The following is a 22,081-nucleotide window of genomic DNA, read 5'->3' on the forward strand; positions in this document are numbered from 1 at the left end:
AGCCGAGGCTGAGAAAAATCAATTGGCACACATACAGTATACAAGGCTTTCAGCTTTTAAGAGAGAAACCCCTTTGATCTCTGATTTCTTTTATGGCAGATGCTTCACATCTGCCTACACAAACACAGCACTGGATGCGTCTTCTGTATATTCATACAGTGTTTTCAGAAGACTGTATCTGTGCTTAAAGTGTGTTTCCTTGCCTGTTTCTTTGTATGATGTGTGTAGCGTGTATGCATGTGTGTGTGATTGTCAGTGGTGGGTCGAATCAGCGTGGCTGGTGCTTTGTGTGGGCGGACAGGCAGACAGCACCCTACTTCCAACCTGACAGCAAGTATCTAGAGACAGAAGGAGAGCGATATGGAGGAGGTTGGGTTGGAGAAAGGTTCTCAAAATACTACAAAAAATCTTTAATGTAGTGTAAATTGTTTCATTCTAAATCAATCTGTAAATCTAATCAATATTTATCATTTTTCTTTCCTTCTTCTCTTAATCGTGTTTATTACAAGTGTTTGCAATCGACCTTTAATTACTACTACATGAAAACTTAACATTCCCTTGCACAATTATTTCACAATAACAGTCTCATTGACACATAAAGACACCTTATTGGCCAGGCTTTTAATGTGACAGCTGAAGACTACAAATGGATTAAACACCTTTTTATACAATATCATCTGCAAATTATAGTCACTCATGCACACATGAGAGAGCATTATCACTATTATAACTATTAATAATAACTACAACTATTTATTATTACTAACTAACAACTATTATAATATTAAATTATTAGATGGCCATCTGCTGGACACCGCAGATGGCCCCGCCCCTCCCTGAGCCTGGTTCTGTTGGAGGTTTCTTCCTGTTAAAAGGGAGTTTTTCCTTCCAACTGTCGCCAAAGAGCTTGCTCATAGGGGGTCATATGATTGTTGGGTTTTTCTCTGTATGTATTATTGTAGGGTCTACCTTATAATATAAAGCGCCTTGAGGCGACTGCTGTTGTGATTTGGCGCTGTATAAATAAAACTGAGTTGAACTGAATTGAATAGATGTAATATTACCAAAGCGGTTATGGTTACATTTTATATATTTTATTATATGCATTTTAATCCAGACTATATTAGACTTTTTAGCTTGAGTTTGATTTAATAACTTTTAAAGTGTAAATATTGTGAAGTTCAGATTTTCAAATAATTGTTTAAAAGCTCATTTTGAACTGGTGGAAGAAAAGTGCACTGATAGTCAGTAATAGAGTGAAGTGGTCTTCTGTGTTATTGCTTACTGTTACTATTATACTGCCTTTTTACACTGTTGGTGATTTTTTTTTTTTTGTCTGGATGTGGTGATGTGACCCGTGGAAGAAAAACAGGGATAAAAGGAGAGTGCATGGTTTCCTGGAGAGAGAAAGACAGTAGGAGGGAAAAATGGACGATGAAAATATTAAAGATGAAATGAGAGACCGAGCCAGAGAGAGAGGGGGGGCTGCATTCGGCTTTGACAGCCCATATTGTATCACTCTGATCCCGGCTTGGCTCTGATTGATGACATAATTACAATATGGATATGAGATATTTACATAAGGCAGCCACAGTTATTCACAGCCAAATACTTTTCGCTGAACACATGACCCCACAGCTCTACATAAACCATGTTGTCGGAACAAGAACGCTGTAAAGAGGCACTTCGTGTTAACATCAAAACACTTCCACTGAAAATATATGCTGTGCTTCTGTATAAGAGAGTATACAGGATCCTGTATACTCGCTACAGTACGTGTACATGTGATAAACACATGGAATTTTTCCTTGACTTCATGGCAACACTGTTTGGCATTTCCAAGATCATTGGCATTTTGCTGAGACGTTTTATGTCAAAACATGGAAAGATGCTGGGTATCCTGATTTGTATGTTTTTATATGCTGTCAGTGTGTCAACCTGGTTTTCGCTTTGAAGGAAGAATCTGGTAATAGCCACACTGGGGAAATACTGCAGCACCTTCTCAAAGCAACATTTTCATGTCTTAAAAGTGAGAGGATATTGTTTTATAACTTGATATCTTTTAACATGTTTCTTTAAAAAAGCAGCAGACAGGCAGTAATGACAAGTGTTGGCAAATATCTACATGCTGACAGAAAATGCTAAGTTTATATGCCAAATATTAGAACAACTGTGCATTTTGGAAATCGCGCCATGAATTGTTTTTGATCCATGATAACAAGACACCCTGCATACAAAGGGCTGTGTGCTTTCAGTTTGAGTATAAAGGGAAAAATGTCAAATATCCAAATGTCAGAGTTATCAGGGAAGGTTAGCAAGGAGCAGCAGCATGTTATTCCTACAGTCTTGGACAGGTCCAGTGGTATTTGTGTACACGAAGAAGCCTGTCTTGGCCCGGTGCTATTTCAGGGAAGGTACCGGTACCATGACAATAACTACTTATTTCTGTCATTTTACATTCTACAGACCTTCCTCCCGAGTCACACATTAGGAAAAAGGAATTGATGTGTCCGTAAAATAACACCCTGCTGCTGAACCTGACTAATATAGCCCCTAATTGTCCCACTGTTGCATCACTCATCATATTTCAGGAATGTAAAATGTTACCAATTACTCATCTTTAGTCATCCATCCATTTTTAAATGCTTTCTTAGCTGCTTCCAACTAGAGCTGAAACCTGGAAATGTATGTGTGTTAAGGCCCCTATATTGAACTCCAACAGCCAGGAGGCTGAAGAATATAGAATATACTCTGGCACTAGAGAGCAGCGTGTTTATCCGGTATCCCAGGTAGCTGAAATGGCAGCAGATATTGTCATCTCCTGGCCTTAATGAGGAGCTTTGAGTTGCCCAAGAAACTGGGGACATGGACACTGATATGTCCATGTCCCTATATGTCCATGTCACTGATATGTTAATTAAGTTAATTGCTCTTGCTCTTGACAAAGGCGGTCGCACTTTTTCTCCTCTCCTCCTCCTCCCCTCCCTTAGCTTCCCTGCTTAGCCCTTGTCTAGACTCGTGTTTTTTGTATTACTTTTCCCTGGAACACTCTCTCACAGTCTGTTCTCTAAAACCTAAAAGAGGAATTATGGATTTGATCAACTGGTCCCTAAATGTAATTGACACCCTTTTCTCAACGAGAAGTCTGGGCTTGGGTGAGCCTGAGTGCTGAAGACATCTACCTATTCGGAACCATGATAACAGGGTTCTGTCTGATCGCAGCTGGCTTGGCCCTGGCTTATCGAAGATTTAAGGAAGCAGAACCGGCTGTTCAAACCCCCACAAGGCTGCCTGCTGGGATTGAAATGATGGGATGAGGCGTGAGTTTCTCAAAATGGGCTCATTGAGTGCAGCAAGGAGAAGATCTTGGAGAAGCTTACGGCTGTGGTGAATAAGAATAAGACCTCTGAGTGCAAACTGGATACATCTTGGAGGGGCTCGCTCGGAATAACACCTTTGAGCGCAAATTGATGACATCTTGGAGAAGCTCACTGCGGTCGTGAGTTCTCAGAAATCGGCTCTTTGAGCACAAGAAGGACAACATCAATGAGCGCAAGTTTGATAACATCATGGAGAAGCTCACTGCTCTCCAACGGGAGATTGAGAGACCAGTGTCAGAACAGCTTTGAAATTCATATGAGTTGTTTGCACTAAAGTAAAAAACCACCATCACTTCATGCTGATACCCCGTTTGGCGCCAGCTGCGGTCTCAAGGCTGGAGCTGAACAACAACACTCTGATAACGACTGTGTTTAGACTGTTTTTCCCATTCCATGCAAGGCCACCTGGGTTGGCTGGAAGACTGTTTACTTAGCCTGGCAGGGCGAAGGACACTGTCTCAGCTGAACTCTGGACACACACGCACACACAGACATATATACACATGCAGACATATACTCATCCCCCCTCCCTTTCCAAACGCCCTCGACGCTTATTCCCTTCTGATGCTGACGGTGGATCAAAGAGACCAGCACACAGGCTGCAGGCCTGGATGTACTGTCTACATTGGCTGTCTCTCACCTAGAGCTGGGCGATATAAGATTTTTTCATATCACGATATGTTTTTTTCATTTCAGGCGATAACGATATCTATCACGATATAAGCCAAATAACTATATTTGTAAGATTTAAATGTGCCGTTGCTTACAAGTAAAATGTGAAATAATCAGCAGCTTGTTTTTATTTAAATATTTGTTTCCCATAATAAGTTCAACAGGGTAGATGTACTTAAGGAACATGAGACTTTTTCAGATAAATAAAGGCAAATATTGCAAACTACACAAAAGGCAGCCGCTAAAGCGTTTAAGTTTCAAAATAGAACAAACGAAACAGACTACTAAATTGTCAATTCCACTTAGAAACAAAATATTAATTCTACAAATAAATCTTAGTTTGTTTTACAGACGAACAGACAAAATTGACTAACTTTTGTCAATATCAAATAAACTGAGAGCTAAAAGGAAATTCTCGATCTCTCCTTGTTGTATAGCTTAGCTTTTCAAACAGTTTTAACAGTTACTTTAGTCTGACAAAAGCCAAATGACGAATTAGCGCTTCCAGTCAGAGACTGAGGCTACGTCCACACGTACACGGGTATTTTTGAAAACGGAGATTTTCCTTTTTCGTTTTAAAAAATAATCCCGTCCACACGTAAAGGCAGAAATGAAGGAAAACGCTGCTATGAACATGCCAAAACAGCAGGTGGCGCTAGATTTCTAACCGTGCAGAAATGTTGGCCAATCAGAAGTCTAGAAGCCTTGGTGGGAAAAAGTAAACAAAGCTGGGGCATAGAAGCAGAACAGAGTCGTATGTGTGGAGGGACAGTAACTGTGTGTATATGTAAGCATTTAAACACTGCAGAGAGTAGAATTAACAGTATTGTAGAAATTCATTTCACCGAAACAATAACGTGGCGCACAGTGTGACGTCAAAAAATGTGCACACCTTTGACGCTGCGTTTTCTCCGTTTTTCTAGTCCACACGTAAATGCAAAAACGGAGTTTTCAAAAATCTTTGTTTTCAGTGACCAAAAACGCCGTTTACGTGTGGACGAAAGGTGCAAACACATAGAAAAATCTGCGTTTTCAAAAATACCCAGGTACGTGTGGACGTAGCGCATGCACCAGTTTATTGTATTTCCAGACTTGCTTTCGGCACAATTTACAGTGCACGCTACTCTGTTTTTTGTCAGACTTGAAATAGCCGAAATACCTTCACACTACGGAACTTCTATGGCTCTTCCATTCAACAATCTCTCCGGCATTGGAACCATCATCTGTTTTCTCTTCGGTAACCTTCGGTCACGCTTGGTTGATTTTTCTAGTCGGCACACTCATTTCCTCCATTACCCGGGCGGTACGGTGGCTGGCTGCCTCCCAAACAAATACACATGTGCGGCTTGGCACTTGTGCTGTACATAACAAGTCACGTGACGTGACGCTGCGGCTGTGATTGGTTCGGCTCTGCGCTACGTAATTTGGATTGGCTTTTCCTTTTTTTTTTTTTTAAAGAGGACAAGAGCCGCGAGGTCTATCGCGATAGTTTAATTTTTCTATCGAGAAAAGGTTATATCGCGATACATATCGTTATCGTTCTATCGCCCAGCTCTACTCTCACCCTTTATCCACCCCTGTTGCTTGTCATGTGTTTCTTTGGTGTATTAAGAGTTTTTGCTGAGGTGTTTTTTTCTGTACTCAAACTGATCTCCCTGTTGGAGCTCAGTCTGAGGGGAGTTATTTTTTTCTCCTTATCTTTCCTCATGTGGTGCATTTTCCATTGTTATACCTCTCTGACCTGTCTTCCCCATGTGATGTTTGTGTCATGTTTGTATGGTCGGAGGGTAAGATGGCGCTGCCATTGGGTGCAATAGTTCGGCAGCCTTATGACATTTCCCCTTGTGGGACTAATAAAGGTATATCAAATCAAATCAAAGTTCAACTGATTTTAGCACTGTATAGAGCAGCGGTAGCACACATGCATGTGAAAAGGAAAGTATTCACACCCTAGATCAGCCTCAGCAGAGCCTTACTGCTTCCAAAGAAATTAAGATGGTAAGTAGCAGTCAGGTGCTGACAATCAAACACCATTTAATTAACTGGTAATCAGTAAATGCAAGCACCTCTATAAAAGCAGAACTTTTGGGAGTTTGCTGATCTGGAGCATTTAGGTCAGGAGCTCTCCCAGACTCCACAGGCCTCAGTTAGCATGGTAACGGTTACAGTTCAAGATAGTAAAATTAGAAAAGGACTGGTTTGTTTAACAACTTTGGCTAGTTTGGAAGGGTTGCCAGATAAAAAAGCCTTTTCATTCCAAAAAGAACGTGGCAGCACAGCTTCGTTTTGCAAAGACGATTCTGAACAAACTGCAAGACTTCTGGAACAATCTCCTTTGGACAGACAAGATGTTTAGCAATAATTCACAGTGGCACTTCATACCAGCTATCAAGCATAGTGGTTTATGGACGATGATTTGGGCTTGTTTTGCAGCCACGGGACCGGGACACCTTGGAGTCATTGGCTCGACCGTGAACTACTCTTTATACCAAAATATTCTGGAGACAAATGTGAGGCCATCTGTCCCACAGCTAAAGCTTGGCTCAAATTCAGTTCTGTGATAAGAAAATGATCCCAAGCACAGCAGCAAATCTACAGCAGAATGGCTAAAAAAAAAAAAAGAGACACAACGTGTTGCAGTTGCTTAGTCAAAGTCCAGACTTCAACGCAACTCCAATATAGAGAGCTGTGCTTAAATAAATGCCCAGAAAACTGAATGAGCTAAAGCAACTTCCTAAAGAAGACTGGGACAGAATTCTTCCACAGTGATGCACAGTGTTGGGAAGGTTACTTTTAAAATGTATTCTACTACAGATTACAGATTACATGCCCCAAAATGTATTTTGTAACGTATTCCGTTACGCTACTCAATGAGAGTAACGTATTCTGAATACTTTGGATTAATTAATATATTTTCATGCTTTTTACAACTACATGAATGTACTATTGCTGTGTGATTTATTACTATTACTGAAGGTCCACAGCTCCGAACCGTAGTAAAGGGACCTCTGTCTAATACGTCCGGTTCGTGTCGGGCTCGTAGCTGAAAACTAGCTTTACTTGGTTGTCTGGGTTGACTTTGCTAGCGAGAGACAGAGAGAGGCGTTGAAAGGCTGCTCCAACGGAACTTATTGAAAACACGAACACGGTGTACAGTCGAGTCTTAATAGCTTACAACTGGGCTCGTCAGGCACTCTTCTTGGCTGCAGTGGTTATTATTATATTTACATGCTTCCAGCTCCCATTTCTGCTCAATGACAACTCATACTTTTCCACTCTCCTTTTTCTCCCTCCTCGCGCTCACAGACACATAACGGGTATGGCAATTCTCCCTGCAGCACGGACTACACTGCCCATGAGGCTACATTCTTTAGGGCTATGCTTGTAGCATTCAGCCTATTAGCTTAGCACAACAACAACAAAATGGCGCTCTCTCACCCAGGAAACACACAGTCTCAGAGAGCGTCACCCTGTAACCATGGCAACCGTAACACTGCCACCTGCAACAACAGAACGTAGCTGTCAAACAAAACCCAAACAGTCCTGACCCGCCACAATATGAAACAGGAAAGTACCGCTGTGTAATCCATTTATTTCAACAAAGTAACTGTATTCTAAATACCACCTTTTTAAACGGTAACTGTAACGGAATACAGTTACTCATATTTTGTATTTTAAATACGTAACGGTGGTACATGTATTCCGTTACTCCCCAAGAACTGGTGATGCAAGAGACTGTTAAAATCATACAAAAATGATTACTTCAAGTTTTTGTTGTAAATGTGGTGCTACAAGCTCTACAAGAACTATACTTGACTTCACATAGCGCAGTGACACAATTAACTTTACGTTTCTTTATCCTATAGATTTTACTAACAAGTATGTTTTTGTGTATCCAAATTCTTCATCTCCATTACATCATTAACATCATTTTTTTTTTCTCATAGTTATACACAATGCAGCTCTATGGCAAATCAGTCAAGGTTTGAATACACCAACAATTCTTGTCATGCTGATTTTTTTGGGATTTATTGATAAGAAAAATATTATAGAAATATTTTTCAATTAAAAATGTAATTTATGGACCTTTGTTCTCATGCTGCATGTAGCTTGCCTGTGCATCCACCTTCGCCTTATTTTCTTTGATATATTTTATTTTCCCTCATACCTTTTTAGTTTCATTTTTCTACATTTCTTATCCACGTACTTGCTACCCCATGTGAAAGAGCAGCCGGTGCCCTCTGATGCGATGGGAGGTGCTGCTAAATGGCAAATCGGTAGTGTAATGGTGAGGGTCCCTCTCTGCAGCAACCTTTCTTACCTGCTAAATGGTGCTGTTAAACAGCGCAATAGTGAGGAAATGGGGATCTGCTGAGAGCAATTAGATCATTCACTGAACAGGTGGTGCTGCATTCATTAGCACACACCCTGTGCTGTGCATGTGTGGGTGCGTGCATTCAGGCGTATGTGTTTCTGTCCTGCAACCTTACGATCAGGCATCGCAACAGACATTGATTTATTTTTATTTTTTTTTGCATTTCTAAAAATCCTCCAGACAAACCAAAAACTCTGCTCTACTTCCCCACTCAAATAATTTGTAAATATTTATACTAATTTATTATTAAGTGTCCCTTTCCCACTAAAACTGGCCGCCACAAGAGACTCTTGTTCCCAGTGTGTTGACTAGAAGGCAGCTGCCTCCTCTGGTACCATCAGCATCGTATTAATAACCATGAGAAGTGGATTGAGCCTCATCTTTACATAAATTGTAGGCAAAAGTCAGTTGGAATCGATTCATAAAGATCTCAAGTTACTCCCGACGCAATTTATTCACCAATTTAAATTACAAAATGTGCTGTAGTAGTTACACATGCAAAAAAGTAACTAATATCCAAATGTGGAGTTTATTCATCGTATCATTCATTCATTCATGAGACTCATGTGTCTCAAAAGGATTAGTTTGCAAGCAGATGTGCATTTTTATTTCAAAGGGAAAGAACATAGACTACATAGCTGTCATGTACAGTGTCCAGTCACTTGTTACTAATAACAGTAATTTTATTAGTAAGCATAACAGTAAGTTGATTTTAAACTACATCTTACTGTTAGTGAAACATTTTAAAACTGTGTGACTGCAGTTCCTCTTTAGCTTTTCACATGGTTGATGTCATTCAGCCTGATGCATGGTTTTCACATGTTTTAAAAGCTTTGCATGCATATGAAGTACATGTTTTGCAAAAATGTCAAATCAGTGCTTTAGTATTGCCCAGTTGCCTACTTAAAGCAATGGCAATGATGATGATGTTTAGAACATTTAAAACTGACACTTAAAATAGCTCCCAGTTTTTGTTTTATTAACACTTGAATGTTTGAGACATGGTTTTTCACAGAGGTGCTTTGTGATACGTGAGTTTTTTGCACTTATGAAGTTTATATGCATGCAATGCCATCAAAGAGGTCTCTGATCAGTCCCGAATTCATTCTGCATCATGACAATACGATATACAGTACGGAAGAACAAAGAACTTCATCGCTTTTCACTTGGGGCAATTTCTTTGAAGCAGCTTTTTGTACCCAAAACACAGCAGCGAACACAAGGAACAAACAAGTAAGCTCAGTTTAAAATAAATCTAAATGTGGAATAAACTCCCTAACAGTCTGTTCATGCACATTTATTGGCAAATGGTAAGATCAAATAATAACATGTCAAGTGTCCTTGAGTGTTTTGAAAGGTGCTTTTAAATAAAATGTATTATTATTATTATTATTATTGTTAAGAAGATAAAGTTCAGTACTGAAAACTTTTTATGCAGCCTGGAGTCAAAGTAGAGAGGGAATTATTAAACTAAATTAAAAATAACTAAATAAAAAATCGTTAAAAAGAAGGTAAGACACGGTGACATCCTAATGGCAACACCAAGTATTCTAACAGGAAGTTAGAATACTTGGTGATTTCTGGGGGATTTGTTGGTTGTAAAAAGAATTCATATCTTTTCGCTTTACTCTGATGATCTTTAACAATGCAGATCAGACTGCTTTTAACTGTAAGGTTGTGGAACCAGCAGCTCAACAACAACAAAAAAAAGCTCGGGAGACTTAATAAAAGATTGATAAAAGTGAGAGAGGATGACAGAACTGAGAGAAAAGGAGTTTGCCAAGGAAGTGAATTCTCTTTTGCGTCTGCTTAAAAAATAATCTCAGATTTCACATTAAATTCTCATCAGAGGTGATCACAGAAAAAAAAAGTATTTGTATGATCTAACCTTTTCCACCTTTGCATTATATGTGACGTACTTTGACCATTCAGCTCTTTGGTTTCAGATGCATTTTAGATACAGAAGAATTTTGTGGTCTGAATCCAGAGAAGGGTCATTAAGTGGTGGACAATCAGCTCAGTCACCCAGTCACAGTCAAAGAGACCTACCCCCACAGAGCCTTTCACCATCACGGACTTAGGCTGAAGTTACCGTACATGAACAGAGAGAAGACCCTGAAACAGCCAAAGATAACGGTTGCTGATTTGAATGCAAATGGGCTCTCAAAGGATGTTTACTGCGGCTTTTATTTAACAGACCAATAAAAACCTGACATTTTGAAAGCATTTTCATTTTATGTTTATGTCAGGTGAATCAGAGAAAAAACACCCCCCAAAAATAAGCTGAGTAACAGTTTACTGTCATATTTTACAGCAAGACAGTGTCCTCGCAGATTACAGCAGGTGCGCCGTAAAAGAACGGCATCATCCTGGCAAATCTAATCTGCCAAAAACTGGCAGATTTTTGGCAGATAGCAGGTGCGACAGAAATCACAGACAGGTAGGGTGTGCTGCAAGGTTCTTCATAGATCTACCAATGCATTCACCCAGCAGCCTCACCCTTATCTACATAATTCCCCGTGTGATAAAATCAACCACACTTAAACCAGGTTTTTTCTCCTATAAACCATCGATGGCAGGTTACGTCCTCTGCCCCTCCATCAGAGGGAGAAGTTTAATTTACTAAGGAATCTGACTTCCCTGATTCTGAAGGCCATTTCTGGTGTCAGACACGCCAGTGTGAGGATATCAGAAATAGCTGCCGTTCTTGCTCTGTAATGTTTGGAATTTCCAGGGACTGGCGTGATAAGCATTTGCAGGCCTGAGGGCACAACTTGCTATGCTGATAAAGTAGAGCGAGTGACAAGAGTGAGAGAGTACAAATAAAACAACCCAACAGTGATGAGCAAAAACCACAGCTGTCGGACCTCGAAGCGAACAGGTTCCAGCAGTAAAACATGATGCCGGCCTCTGGTCCTGTTAGTTTGATACAGACGACTACATGATCCTCATCCATTGAGAACAGACTGGAATGGGCTGCCTGGTCTTCCTGTAGCTACAGCTGAGGATGGGGTTAGAAACTGGCATAAACTGCATACATGATTCCAACCTTCCTGCTGTCAAACGCACAGGTTAATATTGTGGATCTATTTTTTAGGTAGTTCATTACATCACTAACATTGGATATGTACTGCATTTAGTTCAAGACAATGGTATATATTATCGTAGTTTTTGGTATTGATGACCATAGATGACAAAATGCCATCTATGGTCTGTCTACAGAGGCTGGTAAGGAGGAAGCTGATGTAGAGTTTACATTTTTAAAGGCAGCCTGCAGAGTTTGTGACCACTGGTGGTGCTGTAGAGTAATGAGTGGATTTTTGTTTGTATTACACACAATTACTGATAGATATTTGTCCAACATAACATCATTGTTGTGATTCACTTGATGGCAGTAATACACCGGAAGCTACAGGCTTCAAGAAAGAATTTATAAAATGTATTTAATTTTTAAAAATGGTTTAATTTGAAAGAAAAGTCCATCATCCATCCGTTCATCTTCTTCTGGTTTATCCGGGGCTGGGTCACGGGGGCAGCAGCCTAAGCAGACTCGGCTTCCTCCTCGGAAGATGTGTCAGTGGGATTAAGGAGGTCCTCAAGTATTCCTTCCTTCCAGACCCTCGCCCTCGAGCACCCTCCCCGGGCCTGGTTCCAGGGCGGGGAGGGTGGCAGGGTAAACTGGCAGGGTAAACTTTTCCCTCGATGTTTTCCTCATAAGGGTCTTCTGAATCGCTCTTTGTCTGGTCCCTCACCCAGGACCAATTTGCCATGGGAGACCCTACCAGAGGGCAAAAGCCCCCGGACAACATAGCCCCTGGGATCCCTGGGACACACAAACCCCTCCACCACAATAAGGTAGTGATTCATGTAGTCATTCAGCGTAATTATTAAACCTCAAGTCATGTTCTCTTTGATTTAAAAGAATATCACCAGATTGCTGTAGTGTGATTATACACTTAAAGCTGGTCCACATATTCTGAACTACTATGTAAATACATAAGTCGGATTAGTCTTTAAAACTAGCTGGTCAAAAGCGTACTGAAGTACTGATGTCATACCAGCATGGTGAGTTATGTGCGTAAAATCTTTAGTGTCCATCTGTTAATTTTATCCTGTTCTAAATTTAGAAAAAGCTTGCCGAGTTATAAACAACCAGCTTGCAGCACACACAAGCCACAGATGTTCCTGTGCTTTTTGTGTGTCAGAGCCTAGTGCTGCTTGTGCAAGATTTAATCAAGGTACTCACATTAGAAGAGGCGTGCATAATTGCACGGGGCTTGATGACTGTGCACCACATCTCTCAAATTAGGGACTGCAGATGGAACGGTCATACCTTTCACGCCTCATCCCGCTGCAGTTGAATGGATGTAGAGAGTTTGTCGACTAGAATGTATCCTAAAAGCATTTGTGAGTGGCAGATGGTGGTCAGAAGCAGTACCTGAGCTTGTTCTGTGGAGACTGTGGTTCATTTCTAGCTCCATGTAGCGTTCGAAAATGAATGCAGTCTGTGAGTGTATGTATATAGAGAAGCGTAGTGAATGTAAAAACTTGTGTGAAGTATATGTTTATAATTATGATACGCAGCAGTTGTAATATAATTAAACTTTTCATCACATTAACATAATGACAGCATCGTGTTTTCATGGGCCCTGCTCTAATCACAGTTTTAATTATAATCAAATAGTTTTTTACATGCATTTAAATATTGCAACAACTTCAGTTTGCACCATCTAAGCACGCGTCATCATGAAAAGCTAATGTTTATCATTTCAGATCTATTCTGCTCAGCTCTTTTCCTCAGACCGCTCAGAGTTTCTGTTCTGTTAGGAAATCGATTTATCTTTGGTATTTCAAATGTTACATTGTTGATAAGAAATGGCGATAGCAATTAAAAGGAAACAAATTTGTATTCATTTGCCTTCCATGACAGCATGTAGTGACAGACAGTGACAAGACAATTTGCTCCAGTGGATGAGAGTGGCACTTAGGCTGCAGTGGTTATCACTGTGGCCTCACCTGGCTGGCTGAGACCTTTCGATCTCCAGTTTGTGTTCTCTCGGAGAATATAAAAAACATCAGAGTCCATCAATCCAAATACAGGCTTGTTAGGTTAGCTGTTAACCCTAACTTGGCTGTAGGCAGGAATTCGGCCATAAATGTAACCATGAATGATTGTCTGTCTCCATGTGTTGGTTCTATGACGGATCCACCTCTCAACAAATGACAGCTGGGATTGGCTACAGGCCTAGTGCCAGTTCTGAATGGGTGCTAGATAGCCTCCCAGTTTTTAACATCTGGAGTTGTTGGAATGAATTGGCGCACATTCCACATATTGACCAAAATGCTTCCTGCTCCTGACCTTAAATGACTTCTTCCTCCTTGGAAGTTGCAAACTCTTCCACTGCAGTTAGTTTTTTTTTCTCAGGGCTATAGTTAGTCATCAGTCCAACTCCAGTAACCAGTGATGGTTCTTAGCATGAAGGTTAGGTCATCCTGGTCTCATACACCAAGATTCTACCTTCATGACACAAATTAGGTGGACCTGAAAGTCGTTCCAAAGCTGTACATTTCATGGGAATCCTGACTAAAAAAGATACCAACACCTGATGTGCTCATAAAATGCAACTTTCAGCTATACAAAATAAATATAAAAGTTTATTCTGCATTCAAACACAGGTTTTAAATACGCTGCAGTGAAATTTCAAATGAAAAGCAAAACCTGTGCTGGCACTCTCAATGTTCCTGCTGCAATAATGTGTACTGATTGTGGACATACGTTTTAAATGGTTTACTGCACATATCCAGTATTTTATGGGTTTGTCACCAAAAAAAAAGGCATTATTCATTATTACTCTTAGCTTTTATGGGGCTCTCACTAGACTTAAAAAAAGCTCTATTAAATGGAGGAACTAAAACTCCAGGCAGAGTGGCTGCAGTTGTTATTAAATGGGAAATGGCTTTAAAAGTCAGTGCAAATCTGGTTTAGTGTGCACGGTTTCAAACAAAACAACAACATCAGTTGCTTTAAAAGAACCAGATCTGATCTGCAGACATATACTAACATTCATCGCTGGAATGCAATAACAGTGGTGAGTCATTGGCTTGTTCTGTCTTCACATTTATTCACATTCCTTTTGTTTCTTTGTGCCATTCCTGTTTTCAGTGATTTCAGGACTGCCACAAAATTTGAGTTGAGGTCACACTCAACAGCTGAAACGCTTTTGTGTCACAGAATAAACCGCTTTGCTCAAGAATACTTTGGTGAAATGGGTACTTGACACAAAGACAAAGAACATGTAAAAAAAAATAAAATTATATATATATATATATATATATATATATATATATATATATATATATTATGTTCTAGTGTGTTTTGTGTGATTGCTGTAGAATGTTTTCTTTCACACATGCAATTATTTTCTCGTATTATAAGAATTTTTTGGAAGCTGTATGAAAGAAAAACCCTGAAAAAAAGTGTAACAGACTCCAATAAGAGTGCACGACACCAGACTGAAACCAATTACACCTCCTCTAGCAGAGATTAAAAGGACGGATATCAAATCTTTCATAATGATGACGAGGCGGCTTACGTTTCCATGTAAAACACAGACTGCCTCTGTAACCAAACAGCATGACTCGTGCACTTTGGGAGAGAGAGATAGTGTGACAGAATAGAGCTGCAGGCTGTCTTTAATATTGGATGTGTGGCTGAAGCGGCCTAATGGCTTAACACTAGCCTGTTTGGGACAAGAATAACCTCTTATCTGTGTGTGTGTGTGTGTGTGTGTATGTGGGCTGGGCTTAGCAGTGGTGGTCTGCAGTGTGTTTGTGTGTATTTTCATGCCTGTCCATCTAGTACTTTTAAGTTAATTAGGATTTGCATGTTGTTTACAATTAGACAAACACACAAAAAATGGACAAAATCTTGTCCGGATGAGATTATTATAATGACACCCCTCTTGGTTTTGCAGGCATCAAAACCAAGAGGGTTTGATGCCTATTGCATATTCTGTTTAAGCAAACAGAATATGGGCTCTACATTAAGAGCAGTATGTTTTTGGGACCTCTGGGTTGAAAGTTAAACACTTCTATCGCACACGTTTTATCCCCACAAAAGCACTTTAATATGCAACCTGCCTGAGTGCCGTGCAATGTGTGCCTCTGCATTATACACACACACTGACCCTGCTGAGAGCTCCCCGGGCTCCCGTGTTCGGATATCATTATCAGAGACAGACAGACAGAAAAGCAAAGCGACAGAGAGGATGAAAGATACGAGTAATGCTTTAATAGTGTTTGTTCTGCGCTGCACCCTCTCCTCTCTGTTTGTGCATTGATAGAGCTCACATTCACTTAACCCATCGCTGATGACAACTTTTTTTTTAAACAATTTCTTTTTTTCTCTCCCTCTCTGTCTTTTCATTTGCTTATTTATGGTCTAATTGTTTTCTTGATCATTGGGGCTTTGTTTAAATATCCTTACCTTCTTATCCTTGCTACCGTGCACACATGCATGGCATCAGCTTCCAGTGATGTGCTTGCATTCACCTTCCTGCATTCACGATGGATCAGACCTGAAAACGAGCTGCTGCCGTTCCTGCCTGAACAAATGTGTCAGGGTTCATGTGTGAAAGAGCAGAGAGACAGAAATTGACCTTGGTGAGGCAGTGTGTGTGTGTGTGTGTGTGTGTGTGTGTGTGTGTGTGTGTGTGTGTGTGTGTGTGTGTGAGATGGAGAGAGTGTTTGGTGATTGGGGGTGGGGCGTTGGGTATGTGAGAAAAGGGGTGTTAGGAGAAGACTTTACCCTCTATGAGTCAAAGAAGGTTAGCTTAACGCATAAGGGAAAACAAGAAAAATGACGCGCTACCTTCTGGGGTAAGCAAGGCATCAAATTATGAAATGCATGATAAGATTAAAACAGTTGTTTCTAAATTTTGAACTTCTTGATCAAAGCCTGATGGACTACAAACTGGAAATCAATCAATAAATAAATTGGATAATATTTGTTGTTTGTAATTCTTTATAAATACAGTGGTACCTCGTAGATACAATGGTGTGAAAACATTTTGCCCCCTGCGTGATTTCCTAATGAGGTCCCAGGACTCAATGGTAATTCAACAATTGGGTTTTATTGACCCAAAAATATGAAAGATAATTAACAAATCCAAAATACTTAAACAGGCAGACCAACAAAAGAGGTCAGCTCAATAAACTAAATTCAAAATAACAACTAAAAAAACCTCAGACAAACAGACCCCCTGAAATGACACATGAGGAACTGGTTTAGCCAAACCAAATGACACACAAGGGGGACAATTAAACAAACTTCAACCACCCCCCAGCTAATCAAGCATGTGGTTTAGTCCAATGAGGTTGTCAGTAGTAGTCAGCAGTATTTCAGATCCCCCAGCCCTTTGTCACACCTTTTGCCAACCAGGAAGGAGAAGCCAACCCCCAGGTAACTCAAACAAAGAAAGATGTATTCATATAACATAAAACAGAACTTTGACCTTGCAGTGTTATTATGTGTGCGCGCCAACACTGGAAGGTGTGATGGAAAAAAGAATGAAAGTAGTGACTGCAAAGTAAAGTGAAGCAACTAGTGGTGAGGTGTGGAGCTTGCAAGCAGCGTATGCAAAATAAAAAATAAATGACTACACAAACAAAAAGTTTTCATCTAATTGCACAAATCTATTTTCCAGTATTTACTTATTTATCAGTATAGACGGTGTTATTGATATTAGCTTCCCTACTCTGAAGTTTAATGTGGCATTAACACAAAATATAATAGGAATTGCCCAGATATTTTGAAAATTTAAGACTAGCATCATGAATAAAGTATTCTGATTCTGATTCTGATTTTTAAGCAACATTCATCATTATTCCAATACTCCTCTAGGACTCAGTGCTAGATTTCTTAGGTTTTTTAAGTCACGAGCGTTACACCCAGCACTCACAGGACTTATCTAAGTTTGTGTGGATTTTGATGTAGGTTTATAATCTAGATAACACCGTAGAAAATAATGCCTAATCAATTTGTCAGAATGTTGCCTTTTAGGTTTAAACTTGTCAAAGACTAAAAACACACAAAATCCAAAGTGTGGGTTTAACACTGGGACTATTTTGCATTCCTAAACTATGAGTAATTAATTAATTAATTTGTTTCATATTAAAAGTAGGTGTTCCAACATCTGAGGAAACGCAGCACGCTTCTGTTTTTCAAAGTAAAAAAGCTGTCACAGTTTACTCTTCCATATTGTTAATGCTACGATGTCGGCGTGTTGGTGATGTAAAAGTCTTCAACATCTTTTATATCCATATCTTGTTGCAATAACATAAATTGTGAACAATAATAATGTAATGCCTAAATGTAAAATGAGTGCTATTGGTCATGAATTTCAGAATATATTTTATGGTTTGTCATCTTTAAATATTATAACAAACTCTTGAAATGTTGTCTTAAACTCTCAGTTAGGCTTTGGCAACAGTTTTGTCTGCTGAATTGTCCTGTAGCAGGACTGAGTAGCTTCAGGTTTTTTGCGTAGCTGATTCTCTAATCTTCCTCCTCTGGAAGGCAAAGGTAAAAGCTATCCTACAACTATTTGTTGAAGTTTATGTCTCATCAGTGTAATGCCTTGATGCCAGGCTCTATTGGGATTCCTCGTCTCTTTCTTTTTATGTTTTTTCTTTATCAGATAAAACTCACAAATACGTCTCACTTGTCAGTGCATGCCTTCTTTTCTCTGTCTTTACCTGAAGACAACAGCTCAATTTAGCTTCTCTGTTATAATAGAACATAATCTTCCAAACTATCTTCTTCAGGCTATGTTGCCTCTTCTTCACTCTAACAGGGTCAGGAAGAGACAGATTTATTCCATAAATCCTGCTTGGTCTGTTCCTCACGTGTGCATGTAAATTTTAACGTTATGAGTTGAATGCTCTCCCCGTGTTTGCGTGGGTTCCCTCCGGGTACTCCGGCTTCCTCCCACCGTCCAAAGACATGCAACTTGTGGGGATAGGTTAATTGGAAAATCCAAATTGCCATTAGGTGTGAATGTGCGAGTGAATGTGAGCACGAATGGTTGTCTGTCCCTGTGTGTTGGCCCTGCGACAGACTGGCGACCTGTCCAGGTTGTACCCCGCCTCTCGCCCTATGACAGCTGGGATAGGCTCCAGCGCCCCCCGCGACCCTGAAAAGGATAAGCGGAAGCGAATGGATGGATGGATGGAGTTGAATGCTTTTGATTAAAAAAAAAACACAAATAAGGATTCAACTTTATTGTCATTACACATGTATAAATATGGGTAATGAAATACAGATTGCATCTCATCAGAAGTACAAGAGCAGTAAGTGCAGTAGGAGCAGATAAGGAACAGATAAGGGTAGGATAAAAGGTGAGAATAGTTATGAACAGATTATATACAAGTAAGTTGAGTATACAGATGTTTATATTGGTATACAGACAGCAAATATACAGATGTGCTGCACATATACAGATGTATCGACGTGTGGTAAACAGATCTACAGAGTGCTATAAATATATCTACAGTAGTGGAGGCGTAGCGCTTTGAACAGACTATAATAGTGAACAGTGTACGTTGTATTACAGAGACTATGCTATGTCAGTGTCCTTTACTATAGCAGTAACAAGTATCAATCACTTTAAAATGTCACCATGAACTTGAGAAGTTCTCTGTGCAAGGTCACCGTAGTTTTGGTTGTGCTGTGGACCTCTAGCATGACCAAAGCATAATAGAACATATATCACATAGTGGAAAAAATTAAAGAATTTAAAACATGCAGTGTAATTGGACACTAAAGTTTTAGCTGAGAAAAAAATAAAATGTTAAAATAAAGAAAAAGTTTGCATTCGTACAGAGTGAGGAGAATTGGTGCTTTCATTATTTATTAGCACCACACTTTATATTTGCATAAATTGAAAATGTTCATTAAGTTTATTTTGGGCTTTTAAATAAATAACTGAATTAATTTGTTCCCCCAAGCAGTACAGCGTTGGACTAGAAGTCAGACAACATGGTTACAGAAGCAGCCACTCTGACTTGTTCAGCACAGGTGCACCCAGTGTTCATAATAATGGTACCACTCCAATTAGCTGTTTCAGTAGCTTGCCCTGGTACTGTTTGTGCTGGCTTATTGGAACACTCCATATAACGTAGCCATCATTAGCATTATTAGATGCACCTGTGCTCTTCTTGGTGTGACAAATGTGTCAAAATGTTTGCTGTGAGAAACAATTATTGTATGTTGTTGTGTCATTTTTAGACCTTCTTCTTTTCTAAAGTCAAAAAACAAAATTATGCTAGAGAGACTTTGTAATATCATAATAACTCCTTGAAATAAAGTAGAGCTGAGGAATTTCTAATTTACACACACACACACACACACACACACACACACACACACAGACACACTCTTCATCTTATATGTGTTCACTTGGATTTGTTCCCATGGTTTTAGAGCTCATATGATATGACACACACATATCAGCAATATTCACGTGTCTCCTCAGCAGCTGCTTCATTGTTCAGGTGATTTCAAACTACAGTCATGATTCAGTTAATTCCAGCATCAAATGGATGAAAAGCACAACAGAATGAGTGCTGGTTTAGCTAATCTTCTATTTCAGTCTTACCCTCATTTACTCTGTATGTGGTAGGCACTGCAGTTTATGGGGGGGAAAAGAAAAAAAAAATGTAAGAATTAAATATTGAAGTGATCTGAGCCCATATTTAAATCTAAATCAGTCTCAGTATTTTGAAATTGATATTTTGATTGATTTTTTATCATTTTTCATCAATAGAACATTTCATGAAGAAATTCATTCATCCAGCTCACAGTCACAACAATTTGACTCTTTATATTGTAATGTAAAGACCTTACAATAATACAGAGAAAACTCCAACAACCAGACGAGCCCCTTTGAGCATGCACTTGGGGACAATGAAGGAAAAACTTTTAAGAAACCTCTGGCAGAACCGGGGCAGCCATCTGTTGATTGGTCCACACACGTCGTTTTCGTTGTTACTTTAACCCTAAATATACCGAATTTCCCAGAGGAACCCACCCAAGGGATTAATAAAGTTCTATCTTATCTTATCTTAAATACATTCAAAATGTTGTCATGTAGCCTATAGAAGAAAGAGTAGACTAGAAACAGCATTTCTTTTCACTGTTGCTCTCTATAGATGAGGCAGATAAATCTAAAAAGACTATTTGACTATTTACCGTTGTTTGAATCGACCTGTGACCAACATGCTTTTGATGATGATGGAATGGGAAACATTTTGAAAATCTGGAAATGTTTGTATTTTTGTAAATGGCCTTGCTGATTTCAATTCATTGTTGCGTGTGATTTTGATCAAAACACCAGTATTATTGATGAGAAACATGCTGGCCTGCAGGTTACTAACCAGTAACCCAAACCTCAGCACGGTGCTCACTCCCGCACAAAGTATGAACTTGTTCTGACGGCCTCTCTTTCTCACATTCCAAACAAATTAACACTCCTAGTGTCAAGTGTCGTACAGCACACCAGGAGCAACATTTTTGCATAATTTGGTGTAAATTACTGTAAATTAGTATGATGCATTTAATTACTCTCCTCTCAAAATGTTGCACTTTGAAAATGCCCACCAATACATGTCTCGAGGGCAGCTGCAGAAATACCTGCGTGCACGCTTTTAGACACTGCAACGCTTTGATGAATCCCAGCAGTCTATTTCTAACCTCAAATTAGGATTTTGCACTTGTGCAGGCTGTTTGTAAAAACTACAGGCGTTTCTTATTTCCATACTCCATACTGTTTCGCACCTTGTCTTTCTCCATACTCCTGGTTGTGAACCAGAAATCAGTTTCAGTATGTCTGCTGTCCTCCACATGCATTTCAGGAACTGAGACGTCCTACATCGTGGCAGAGCACAGGACACAACACGTGACTTTGCAATTACACTGGGTGCTTGTTAGTGCCGGGTTTTAATGACAATGTTGCCTCCTGCGCTGTCTCTTACTCTTTCTCTCTGTCCTGTTTCCCAAAGGTGCCAGTGGAGAACAGAGAGATGAAGACTTTATCTCTCCTCTTCCTCCTCCTCCTCGCCTCGGGAGCCTGTGACGACGTCAAGTACATCTCCAAGAGGAACTCAGGTAGGATGAAGAGCCTCGGTGTTTGTTGTCATGTGGCGTACTCTGCTTTGTTGAAAACGAGCCTTTCTCTCTTGAACATTCTCAGGCTTTTTATTTTTGGAGCTTATTGTTGCTTTGTTTTTCTTGCTTTGTTTCACTGCCAGCACTCTACAGTCTTCTCGCGATAATGCTAACTCTTGTCTTTTGTCATTATACTCCACCTCACTCTTATTCTCCTTTTGCTGTCAAATATAGGGTGTCTCTCAATGTTCCCCTGCAATCTGCTCTGCTCTCATCCTTTATGATGTATTGACATCTCTTAAGTTGATGCAACGGACACTCACTCCCACAGCTTTTCCCCCTCATCCACAATCACCACCTCTGCCTTTCTTAGATAACACTCCTCTCCAAACTCTATCTCAAAGCTCAGAATGGCTGTCTCTCCATTTCTATCCCTCTCCTTTTTCTGCTGAGGGGGTGTAATGATCAGCCCGTCTGACTGCTGCTGTC

The 22,081-nt window shown here is 39.8% G+C and overlaps 1 protein-coding gene across 3 annotated transcripts in view; it reads left to right on the top strand.

Moving 5' to 3' along the window:
- Window positions 1-22,081, top strand: part of il1rapl2 (interleukin 1 receptor accessory protein-like 2) — a 487,862-nt gene that overhangs the window by 68,978 nt on the left and 396,803 nt on the right. For all 3 annotated transcript variants that reach the window (XM_085472988.1, XM_085472996.1, XM_085473006.1), the window contains exon 2: window positions 21,487-21,592. In XM_085472988.1, coding sequence (XP_085329114.1) covers window positions 21,508-21,592 — 85 coding nt within the window. In that variant the 5' untranslated portion in view covers window positions 21,487-21,507. The remainder of the gene's footprint in view (window positions 1-21,486; window positions 21,593-22,081) is intronic.

This window comes from Copadichromis virginalis, linkage group LG2 (assembly GCF_057382275.1).
Source record: "Copadichromis virginalis isolate Kocher_CV1m ecotype Utaka linkage group LG2, C_Virginalis_male_GT1.1, whole genome shotgun sequence".
Lineage (NCBI taxonomy): Eukaryota > Metazoa > Chordata > Actinopteri > Cichliformes > Cichlidae > Copadichromis > Copadichromis virginalis.